The sequence below is a fragment of the Camellia sinensis genome, chromosome 10, assembly GCF_055761805.1.
Source record: "Camellia sinensis isolate YWXY chromosome 10, ASM5576180v1, whole genome shotgun sequence".
Classification (NCBI taxonomy): domain Eukaryota; kingdom Viridiplantae; phylum Streptophyta; class Magnoliopsida; order Ericales; family Theaceae; genus Camellia; species Camellia sinensis.
In genome coordinates, this window is record NC_138970.1 from 156,001,473 (window position 1) to 156,014,595 (window position 13,123).

The 13,123-nt window shown below is 39.4% G+C and overlaps 1 protein-coding gene across 1 annotated transcript; it reads right to left on the bottom strand.

Annotated features, from left to right (window-relative positions):
• Window positions 1-2,727: 2,727 nt before the first annotated feature.
• Window positions 2,728-3,360, bottom strand: LOC145800785 (uncharacterized). The gene has a single exon (XM_082890524.1). It carries the CDS (start codon window positions 3,358-3,360, stop codon window positions 2,728-2,730), a length of 633 nt encoding a protein of 210 aa, XP_082746650.1.
• Between the last annotated feature and the right edge of the window lie 9,763 nt (window positions 3,361-13,123).

Here is a 13,123-nt window from a genome sequence, read left to right on the forward strand (position 1 = left end):
CCCTACTTCCCACACGTACGGCCTAGCCTCCCGTACATGCTGCCTAGGACCTCACACGTGCGGCCCTCACCCTGTAGCCCAGAAACTCTTTATTCAACTCCCGGGCACTCCAAACCCCACCATGCACACTTCAGAACAGGTGAAATTCCATAATGAACAAGACAAGAATAAGAACTAAATTTTGAGAATTTATTTCCAGATGTTTCGCACCTACTAGGAACGAGAAGAGAACGGAGTGAAAACGAAAGAAAAAGAAAGAAAACAAGACCCGGTAGTTATAACCTCCCCACCATAGGAAATTTCATCCCCGAAATTTGAAGAAACTCCCCAAAATCAATTAAACTTCCCAAATTAGAGTGTTTTTAACAACTATAATCATTCTTAACAACATTAACAAGTTGCAACATCCATGTTCAACCAACATTTTCCATTCTCTTCATTATCATTTCATCAAAACAACAATTGCTCAAAGTAGCTATACGAGGTAAAACATCTACAACAAAATATCATTCTTCTATAAGCTCATGCTCAATTTAACAACACATACAACAACATGTGATCCACAGTGCAACACTTTTTCCTTTCAACACAAGGGAACATTACAATTAAAACAAAACAATTAGGCACGCTCAAATAAGTCCGGATACTTGGAGCGGACTTCCGCCTCCCTTTCCCAAGTCGCTTCTTCAACTCCGTGGTGCCTCCACAACACCTTTACTAACGGTATGGTTTTACCCCGTAACACTTGTTCCCGGGTATCTACTATCTGAACTGGACGCTCTTCGTAAGAGGCATCCTCATCCACTTCCAAATCAACCCAATCTAGCACATGAGAAGGGTCGGGTTCGTACTTCCTAAGCATTGACACATGAAACACATTGTGAACCCTTGAAAGTTGTAGCAATAAAGCTAACCGATATGCCACCTCCCCGATTCTCTTCAATACCTCGAAAGGCCCAATGAACCTCAGAGACAACTTACCACTCTTGCCAAACCTCATCAAACCTCGTCTAAGTGAGACCTTACGAAATACGTGATCACCCACATCAAAGGATAAAGGTCGTCTCCTCTTATCGGCGTAACTCTTCTGTCAGCTTTGGGCCGTAGCTAACCTCTTCCAAATGAGAGAAACTTTCTCGGTTGTCTCTCTAACAATCTCCGGACCCAACAACGGTGCATCCCCCACCTCGGCCCAACAGACTGGTGACCTACAAGGCCTCAAACAGTGTCATTTTGATAGTAGCCTGATAACTATTGTTGTAGGCAAATTCAATTAAAGGTAACTGTCTCTCCCAAGACCCCTTGAAATCTAGGACACAAGCTCTAAGCATATCTTCCAAAATCTGAATGGTACGCTCCGATTGCCCATCGGTTTGAGGGTGATAAGCGGTACTAAAAGTTAACTTGGTTCCCAATGCCTCTTGAAGGGTTTGCCACAATTGGGTGGTAAAACGAGGATCCCTATCCGACACAATGGTTACTATAACCCCGTGAAGCCGAACTATCTCCCTAACATACAATTCTACCAAGTGCCCAACTGAGTCGCTAGTACGCATTGGAATGAAATGTGTGGACTTAGTTAAACTATCAACAATCACCCAAATGGCCTCATTGCCCCACTGCGTTCTAGGAAGCCCAACTACGAAGTCCATGGTAACATGTTCCCATTTCCACTCGGCTATTGGTAAGGGTTGTAACAAACCCGCAGGTCTTTGATGTTCGGCCTTCACTTGTTGACAAGTAAGGCATTTGGACACAAAGGATGCAACATCTCGCTTCATACCCCTTCACCAAAACTGGCGGCTAAGATCGCGATACATTTTGGTGCCTCCCGGATGTACCGCAAGGCGTGAATGATGGAACTCCTGAAGCACTTCGTCTCTACAAGATTTAGGCACAAACAGACAATCTAGGTAGTGCACACTCTGATTCGAATGGATGTTCAAACCCTTCTCTTCTTTCCCGATGGAGATCCTATCACGAATTATCTCTACTTCACAGTCTCCTTTTTGTACCCCCAACTGGAAACTCTACTCTGAGTGGAGACGCTAACTGTGCCACCTCTAACCCCAATGCAGATACGAATGCAGCAGATATGAATGAATGAGACGCACCCGTATCTATCAACACGCTAGCCAAAGAATTACACACAATAAAAATACCTCTCACAACTGAGGGTCCCGGCAACTGCTCTGGCGCTGTAACAGCATACACGCGCCCCTGTGGCCTCTAATCAACCTGCTCATCCCTCAGAGCATAGGCCTACTATACTGACTGAGCCGAGGTGGCTCCTTGATGAACTCTCGAAGCCTGAGCCAAGTGAGCCTGCTGGTGGCTCTGTGTCTGTCTAGACCCTAAAGCGCTAGACGTGCCTCCCAACTGAGGGCAAGCTCTCTTTATATGCCCTGACCGACCGCACTGAAAACAAGTAGGCCCCTGTCCTCTACTGTGAGACTGAGACTGGCTCTAGGATCGATTAGGTGGTGGTAGCGGCAACATCTGCTATCCTCCTCCCTTCTGTGGACACGCAAAGGCCTTGTGACCCGGTTGGCCACACTTGAAGCAAGAAAGCCCACTCGGTGCACCTCTTCCCGAGCCCACACTAGGTAAGGGAAAAGTGGATCTAGACTGTTACTGCTGGGGCTGGGATTAGGATAAAAAGGTGCTCTTACTCTTCTTATTGGGCTTATAATCTCCTTGCGATCCATGGCCCCTAGACCTCGAATTTCAAAGTCTCTCCTCCTCGGCCTCCACCGTAATCTCCACGTGTGCGGCCGCCTCTATAAGGCGATCATAATTCCGGATCATGTTCCCGGCAACCTTGAATAAAATCTTCTTCCTCAACCTCTGCTCAAACTCAATACAACGGCGCTCCTTCGTCGCTACTAGTTCCGATGCAAATCGGAACAAACTGGAGAAGGTCGCTTCGAACTCAGCCACAGACATAGTAAGTTGCTTAAGGTCTTTGAATTCCGGCCTCAACCTCTCCCTAGCTGTGGGAGGTAGATACTTGTCTTGGAAGGCCACCACAAACGCCTCCCATGTTGGTGCTACTCGGCCTTTGGCATACTTCCACCATTGGCCTGCGTCACCCTTGAGATAATAACTTGCTAGGGTCACCCTCAACTCATTGTCTTCTATATGAAGCATTTCAAAGGTCTTCATGGTTTGTTCTAACCATTCGTCTGCCTTATTTGGATCGGGGCCACCATGGAATTCATTCGGCTTGGCCCTTAAAAACTCCCTCGTGAGGAAGCTAGCTCTAGTTTCTACAACATTCTCCCTTGCTTGGGTGTCCGCCCTCAAAATGTTCATAGACTCCCTCAATGCCCCAGCCATCTCCCGAGCTAGAGCCCCCATTGCGGCTTGGCCGGCTTGTCCCGGCACCTCCGCTTGCCCTGGTACCTTCGCTTGCCCTACTTGTTCGGCCATGTCAGCTTGGCCTAAACCCTCTTCTTGTACCGGGACCTCTTGGACCGGTACCTCATATACACCCCGGTGACCTCGACCTCGCCTTCCACTCCTACCTCCTCGAGTTCGAACTCTTCCTGACATCCTAATTAAGAAACAAGATAGATAATTTAGCACATAATTCCAAATGTGCTCGCAACTTGCCTTACACGTTAAACTATAACAATTTACACATACTCTATCACACAACAATTTAATTCACACCACATAAGCAAGTAGTCACCTAAACACATACAAATTATCCTTTAGTAATGAAATTCGTCCCATGAGAAACCAAGAATTCTTAGTAGAATGAGTATTGATCAAGTATCCTTCTAATAAGACCTCAAGGAAACTAATAGGCGCAAATAACATCTCCAAAGTCTAATCCAATACCCACATAGTCACGTAAAAATGCATTCACATAATCACAAATAAGCAAACAAATCCTAATCATGCGAATCGAACCCATTGTGGTATGACAACCACTTCTCACAAGCCCCAAGTATTCAAACTCGGTAGCTCTGATACCAAGTTGTCACGCTCCGAAATAATTCAACATGAACTACCCACATGACTATTACATCAACCCACTTCCAACATAAAATATTAACCATATCCCTTTACATAAGATCAAATGTTTTACAAAACAATCTCACATGCAGTTACACATTCATTGATAAACTAGTACATGAATCTATAGCATGTAAAACCATCAAATCAAAACGAATAAGGCCCTAAAGGGCTTACAAGTTCCAAGGCAATAGCCCGGTTACACAAAATGGTCTCTCGGACCCATACACATTAGCCCTTGGCTTTACAAAAAATTTACACAAAAAATTTTAGAGCAAAGTACTCTTCACCATCACGTCCACGCCATCAACTCGGCGGGATTACCATATCTTTACCTACACCAAATCCTATAGGGGTGAGCATAAAGCCCAGTAGAGAATTCTCACAAAGTATATACAATTATGCATTTTTCCTCAACGAGCAAAAAGTCGTAAATGCAATGCCATGCCAAGATTAATAGGTGAGGAAAATATTCATTTTAATGCACTATTTCAAAATCACCATGTTCTCAATATCATCTTGTAATCTCATCAATTTCAAACTTCCAATATTAATTCAATAGGGGTGATAAATATGACACTATCCCTAGGCTGGTGTCTGCAAGTAGACTCTACAAGTACTACCAAACTGTCATTTTTACTGGTATTAACCGGAAGGCTCGACACCCATCCGCGTGGGTTTTTGGTCTTTCACCATGGACACTTAAGCCAACTTATCAAGTTCAACTACACCCCCTATCCGGACTTACCACGTATTTACCCCTTTTACATTACCATAGTTCTCATTGCATTATTATGTTCTTTCATGAAACAATTATCTTCAATCAAAATTTACAATGCAAAATTAATAATAACATGAGTGAGTATGCAATGCGATGATTTCTCATATCTCATAACATGTCTCCATTCTCAAAGTCTCTACAATAATCCCAACAACCATTATTCTCATTACCTCATTTCAATGCTCTTCCCCAAGATAACCATATGTTATCTACACTTAGCCACAATTTCACCGTTCACAATTCTTAGCAACATTGTCTCATCAAGACTACATGTAATGTTTTCAAACATTAATTCCAATACTTATGATTTTCACACTTCCATAGTACACAACAATTGTCATCTTACAATTAAATATATCCATGCATTCAACATTAGTCTTTAAAAAGTCTTCCATCCTCTTTCATCTAGAAAAGTATCATTTCTTTATGACACATTGTGAAGTCCACACCCATTAACTCATTTAAACACAAGAAAGAAGGAATTTCATGGTTATTTTCATATTTTCAAAAAAAATCCCCAATTTCTAGGGTTTCATCAAAAACCCAATCCTTTCTCATTTCATGACAAAACCTAACCAAAATCATGTTTTCTTGAATTTCTATAAAGGACATCCTCATGGAGAAATAAATCAAAGAAATAAGTAAAATCAAAACCCATTTGTTTAAAAACTCTCTCTACATTTGAAACAAAATCAAAATCAACACAAATATGGCATAACATATATATATATATAACTCAAGAAATCCTTACCTCAAGCTTGATGATGAAATGGAGATGAAACCCTAACTTCAAGATGGAGAAATCTTCAATTTCTCCCTCACCAAGAAAGCCCTAGCCTTTTGATTTCCAAGGCTTGAGAGAAAGAGATGATGAAGATGATGAAGATGGTGAATCTAGATTCCAAGGATTTGCAAAATCAAGGGTTTTCTTTTGTGTTTAAGTGTTTTTCTAGAGAGAAGAAGGAGCAAAATAGCCTTTAGAGTGAGAGAGTGAAGCCCCAAAGTGATATACAACTCGGCCAAAATGATACAAAAAAGCTGAAAATCGGACCTAGGCCGACTGCATGTGCGGCGCCCATCCCCGCACGTGTAGAGCGTGTCCTCCCGTACGTGCGGCTATCACTCCCGCACGTGCGGCACCTCCCCGCACCTCACCTCACGCACGTGTATATTAGATAGAATGTGCTGCCTAGCCTCCCTGCCTCCCGCACGTGCGGCCCCTATCCCGCACATGCGGCCTAGGACCCCGCACGTGTGGCCCTCACCCAACAGCCCAGAAACTCCTAATTCAACTCCCGGGCACTCTAAACCGAACCGTGCACACTCTGGAACAGGTGAAATTCCACAACGAACAAGACAAGAATAAGAACTAAATTTTGAGAATTATTTCTAGATGTTTCACACCCAATGGGAGCGAGAAGTGAACGGAGTGAAAACGAAAGAAAAAGAAAGAAAACAAGACCTGGTCGTTATATATAAATTATAAATATTATTTTATATTAATGTATACATATATAAGACATTTTATATGTGCATAAAATACTATTTTATATTATTATTTATACATATATATAATAATCAAGCCAAGTTTTATAAGCTTGAAGATATTTTAACTCGAGCTTAAAACATTTATTAATTGAACTTGAATTGATGATCGAGGTTGGCTTACATATGCAATCAATCTAGCTCAAATGAGTTGTAATGCACCAAATTTGAATTGACGATCGTTTCATTGGCAACCATAAGTTAGAAGTCATATGAAGACTGTGGAGTTAATTCCAACTCTTTATTTCCTTGGAAGTTGATGGCTTGACCGGCTTGGCATTTATGAAGTCATTGAAGTGAATTAAAAGCCAATTCCAAGGGTTGGTGTGAAAAACTATTCAATATTTCTGAAACGTTACGTGTTTATGTTTTAGGATTAATCATCATATATTATATTTTTTATGTTCCTCACACAAAATTATAGACTTATCTTCTGTACTAATCATAATATCTTGAAGCACCATGTCGCCATTAGGCAACATTAACACCGTCTCATTCATAATATAACAATCACGTTCGTCACATATTACAATAATTAGTAACTTTCATTTTAGTTTTTTATTTCTCATTTTTTCCTTCCATATTTCTTTCAGCCTACAAATTCCTACACAAATAGGAGATCCAAAACTTCCCCATTATGGAGACAATCGATCAAACTACAAAGGGACATTCAATACACATACATATTTGGTTACGATCTTTGTGGTTTGTGGTTATAACAATTATGACTCATTGTGAGTAAGTTATGACATTATTTAATTATGATCTAAAGGCTCTTTAGTTATACCAATGTTTGGTTATAACTATTTTTTTTTTTTTTAGTTATGAATGTAATTGAGTTATGATACTCTCTTTCATATCTTCTCTAATCATTAATCAGTCATATCACTTACACATCATTGAGTCTATAAAATAGGTCTAAAAAGTGGACTTATATATCATTTTCTATTCATAAAATATAGAAGAAATTAGAAGGAAAAAAAAAACTCCAAGATTTAACCCTTATAACAAAATAAATTTTTAATTTTATCAATTTAAACCCTAAATTTTTTATTTATTTTCAATCTAAACCATTTGTTTATTTCTGTTAAATAAAACTAATGAAAAACAGGACATTTTAGTCATTAAACTCAATGAAAAAGGGTATTTTAAACATTTTATGTATATCTACATTGAGTTTAATAACTACAAATAGGGTTGTGCAAAATACTGTCCAATTCATTAAAGCCATACCGATCTGCATCAATCCGCACCGCTCTAACCTCTAACCGCGGGTTAAACTTTAAAATTTATAATCCGTCAACCGAATCGTTCTGCTCCGCTAAAGTTAATACATATATATTTTTTAATTTCCAATGAAATATCAATGTAAAAATGAGTGTAAGAGAGATTTAAGTTTATGAAATTTATGTAAAATTACTTTGTGTTATATATATCTAAAAAATATTATACAAATTAGTGTTATATATTATGCGTATGATAATTAGTTAGAATATTCGTCAATTCGCCAATCCGCCAAAAACCACTCAAACTGCAATTTGTCAATCCGCTGATCCGCTAACCCGCCATTCTGTTTGTAATTGTATTCTCAAACCGCCTGAATCACACCACGCACGCCCCTAACTACAATACGGTTTTTCAATTGGTTTTACTTAACAAAAATAGACAAATAGACGAATGATTTAGATTGAAAACAAATCAAAAAATTAGAACTTAAATTGATAAAATTAAAAATTCAAGATTTATTTTGTTAGAAAGCTCGGTTTTTTATTTTTTATTTTTATGTAATTGTCCCTAAAAGATCAACTTGCACAAAAAATATATATATTCAAAGCAATGGTATCATGAAAAATGTTCTTGTATTAGAGATCATACACTTTCACTAGCTTAACGTCCCCTACTCCACCTAATAGTCATGTCCATGAAGAGGCTTTACGTTGCTTCCCTTTTGGGAGCTCTGGTAGTGCACTCATGCATGTTTGAGTTGGCCATTTGTGCCTTGAACTACACTGATCAATTGGCTCTCCTAGCCTTCAAGTCCTCAATCAACTTTTGATCCCAACAATGTTTTGAGCAATTGGACCAAAGAAACCAACTTCTGTGATTGGGTTGGGATCTTATGTAGCCGACGAAGGCAAAGAGTCACAAGTTTGCGCCTTTGCAACATGGGTCTCCGAGGCACCATATCTCCTCATATTGGAAACCTTTCCTTCCTCCAAGTGCTCGATATCCGTAATAACAGCTTTCATGGTCATCAGACAAATGAATTTGAACATTTGCGTCGTTTGGAAAAACTCACAGTACAACACAACATGTTGGAAGGAAGCATCCCTGTGGGGTTACACCGGTGTTAAAAAGCTTCAAGTTATATCTCTTGCAACAAATAATTTAGGTGGCCACATACCAAAAGATTTGAGTACACTACCCTTTCTGCGTACTCTGTTTCTCGAGCAAAACAACCTACAAGGTACCATTCCACCTTTCTTTGGCAACACTACTAGCTTAGAATGGTTTGGAGTAGAATTACAAAACATTTATGCAAACATTCCAATTGAACTATCACTACTGCCAAATCTAAATGGATTATACTGTGAAGCCAATCATCTCACGGGTTCAATACCTCGTGCAATTTTTATCAAGTCTTCAATGATTGAAATTAACTTGAATCTTAATGCCCTTTCTGGAAATCTTCCAACCACTATAGGGCTATGGCTTCCTAATCCTAAAATCCTTGGATTACAAGTCAATCAATTAGTTAGAGAAATCCCTTTATATTTGTCAATTCTTCTAAGCTTACTTGGTTATTTCTAGGTGCTAACTTATTTACTGGACCAATACCCAAGAGTTTAGGCAATCTAAAACTCATTTAAAGGTTGAGCTTGGATGAGAATCAACTGACAATTGAACCAGGAAGTACCCAACTTAGTTTTCTCACAGCTTTGACAAACTGCACTTCCTTGCAAAAATTGTGGGTAGGACAAAATAAATTTAGTGGCACAATACCCAATTCTATTGGGAATTTTTCGATGTCCTTGCAAGTGCTTGATGTATCCGAATGCCAATTAATGGATCAAATTCCTAAAGAGATTGGTTCTTTGAGAAATTTGAATAAATTTTCGTTAGCAGGAAGCAATCTAAATGGGAACATCCCTTCAACTATTTGAGGAATAGAGAGACTTCAAAGATTACATTTGAGTGCTAACAACTTTCACGAATCGATTCCAAGTGAGCTTTCCCTTTTGAGAAACTTGGGAGAAATTTATCTCCAGGAAAATAAGCTTTCTGGATCGATTCCGAGTTGCATAACAAAGCCTAGTAGTTTGCAAGTGATGGCCATTAGTTCCCATAAACTGACCTTAATACCATCGAGTTTATGGAACCTTGAGAATTTGAGGCTCTTGAATTTATCATTCAATTCATTAAATGGAAGCCTAGATCCACACAAAGCCCTTAAAGTATTGGAAAGCATGGACTTATCTTGGAATTGAATCTCGGGAAACATTCCAAGAATTATTGGGTCCTTCCAAAGCCTAACTTCTCCAATCCTGTCAAGGAATTCATTCTCAGGACCCAATCCAAACTCAATAGGAAATTTGATAACATTAGATTTCTTGGATCTTTCTCTCAACAATTTGTTTGGACCAATACCCAAGTCTCTCAAGGCACTTTCACATCTTGAATTCTTAAATTTATCTTGCAATAAGCTATCAAGGGAGATTCCAAGTAAAGGACCATTCACAAATCTCATAGCACTTTCTTTCATAGAGAATGAAGAACTTTGTGGCAACCCAATTTTGCAAGTACGACCGTGCACAAACCAAAGTTCCCAAAGGTTGAGGACAAAAGATGTTCTGCTTTGATACATTGTTCCCGCCGTTGCATTGCTAGTAATATTTTCTTCTCTTCTATGGATTGTGAAAAGGCATCGCAGAAAGAATGTAGTTAGCATTCAAATGATTTATTTGCAAAAATAGAGCATAAAAAGATATCATATCAGGAGCTCCTGTCACGACCCAAACCCGGCCCTATGGGTTTAGCACCGTAACCGGCCAGTAATCCGAGATTACCGAAGGCCTGCTTAACAGTAATACAGTAAAACAGAGTACAGGGCCTGGCGGAAGCCAATACAGTAATTAAACAATGTCCAATGAGCTGTGACAGTCTGTATGCCAAAAAGATTTTTCATGCAATCATACAAACACAAACAGTACAGTCTATACATACAAGTACAATCATTCAGAACAGGGATCTAATCCCTAATAAACGGTACAGTAATAGTCTATACAGTCTATACAGTAAACAAAACAGTTACATGGACAAACGGGGAATATTAAAACACCCCAAAGCCGAAGCTTGAACGGCTTAGAACCTCACAGTGAGGCACAGTGGTTAGCTGACAAAACAAAAACTTGCCTGACGCTCCTAGCAGCGGTCCGGTGCCTGAACACCTACATATATATATGAGCAGTGAGCTAAAGCCCAGTGAATAACATAATGCATAAAGAGGTTTAGGATGAATGTCTTTTCAAAATTTAAACAGTTCATTGATTCAGTATATCGGTCAGTCAGTTTGTGGCTCATATTGATGCCGTAACAGTCATTTAGAAATCATAGTAATCGTACGTGGCACATCCGTTAGCAGTACTAGTAGCAGTAACGGTAACAATAAAGTAGCAGTAACAGTAACAGTACAGTAGCAGTAGCAGTAACAGTAACAGTACAAGCAGTACAGTAACAGTAACAGTACAGTAGCAGTACAGTAACAGTAACAGTAACAGTGCAGTAGCAGTACAGTAACAGTAACAGTGCAGTAGCAGTACAGTAACAGTACAGTAGCAGTACAGTAACAGTAACAGTACAGTAGCAGTAGCAATAACAGTAACAGTACAAGCAGTACAGTAACAGTAACAGTACAGTAGCAGTACAGTAACAGTAACAGTAACAGTGCAGTACAGTAACAGTAACAGTAACAGTGCAGTAGCAGTACAGTAACAGTAACAGTGCAGTAGCAGTACAGTAACAGTACAGTAGCAGTACAGTAACAGTAACAGTACAGTAACATTTCAGAAAACAGTACAGTTCTTATGGATTCAAGAGGTGTCTCGCACAGACTCTAGAGGTGGCTCACTCTGTAGCACTTAGTTCCGTGCAGCACTTTGCTCCAAGTTTCACAGATTATAACAGTCATATGTGGTACATCCAATAGCTAAACAGTACAGTAGGTCTTAACAGACCAGGTCTTAATAGACCAAACAGTGAATGATGGCCATCATATCAGTAAACAGTAGTGGTTCCAACATGGGAACCGACAGAGATCTCTGTAACAGTAACAGTAAGCAGTAGTTGCTAAGGATGCCACAATACAGTTCAGAATATAGGTCATGCATTCATTCATTCAGTTAACAATAACAGTTCAGAAACAGTTCAGTTTAATTGTTCAGAAGATAATCATTTTGAACATATCTTTACACAAATGTTACTCACAGAGTTCTGGGCTATAGTAAGCTAGAGCGTCTCCTCGGAAGTCAACCCTACACAGTCAACAGATCGAACACACACTAAGCTACACAGTTGGGAAAGATAATAACTTAACCCCTAATTTGCCTTGGTGTGCTCTACATCTATATCCTCATTAAGATGTCTTAAACTAGGCCTAGGAATGCCTAGAATGGGATGGGGATGCAAAGATGCACTCAGAAAACATTTTTAGAAAATCAGAGGTCCCGCTCGAGCGTGGATTTCCCCGCTCGAGCGGACATGCTGACAAAGGTCTACGCTCGAGCGTACATTACTCCGCTCGAGCGGACTGTAAAACAGTGCAAGATGCTGGGAGCTCGAATTCCCCGCTCGAGCTTCACTTTTCCCGCTCGAGCGGGAGACCAAAATCTGGAAAATCCAGATTTGAACTCCAATGCTCAAATCAAGTTCCAATGCATCAAATTCGATCCTTTTGGGCTAATTTTCTGGAAAATACTTCAAAACTCATAGTATAACATGTTTCAAAGATCAATTTGAAAAATCAAAGCCCAAAGGTAGTTCAATTAAACATGATTTCAAACCAAGTTTCAAGAACAACAACTCAAATGTGACATGCATGGCTTTAATCAACTTCAAAGCTCCAAAGTAAGTTCAAATGAGTCTAAACTTCCAAAAACATGATGAATTCATGATCTACTCTCAAGACATGAACATGCATGTGAGGAATTATGAACTACAACCTCAAAACTTAGCGATATAAACATACATGCAACAATTAAGCTTCATTTCAACAACTTAAGCTAGTTCTATGCTCAAATCACTACTTTTGACATGAATCATGCAAGAACAAGCTCAATTCATAACAAGAGGGTAATTACACTACCTTAGGTCTTGTAGTTCAAGAAATGAAGCTCAAATGGGCAATCTACACTTCAAATCTTCAAGTTCTCTAAGCCAAATCACAATGAAATCAAGTTATCTCCTCTCTCTCTCTCTCTAGTTCGGTTATGCTCTCAAAATGAGCTGAGGAAATGTTTTGAATGAAGTGTAATATGATTCAAAGATGGTCCATATAGTGGGCCACTAAGTGGTAGAATTGTAAATAAGTCCAACTCTTGTAATTAACCACTATTTAATCTAATTTAGTCATACCTAATCAGTTTTTCAGGTAAATACACCATAAAATCACATTAATCATGACGATCATAAAACATTAATCGGTTTCTAATTCGGCCGCCGATAAGGCCTTCAATTAGCAGTTTAAACATATAAGCATGAACAGATAATCATACCGTC

Bases quoted from the DNA above. Each gene is read 5' to 3' on its own strand.
- LOC145800785 (XM_082890524.1), bottom strand. From the start codon at position 3,360: ATGGGGGCTCTAGCTCGGGAGATGGCTGGGGCATTGAGGGAGTCTATG.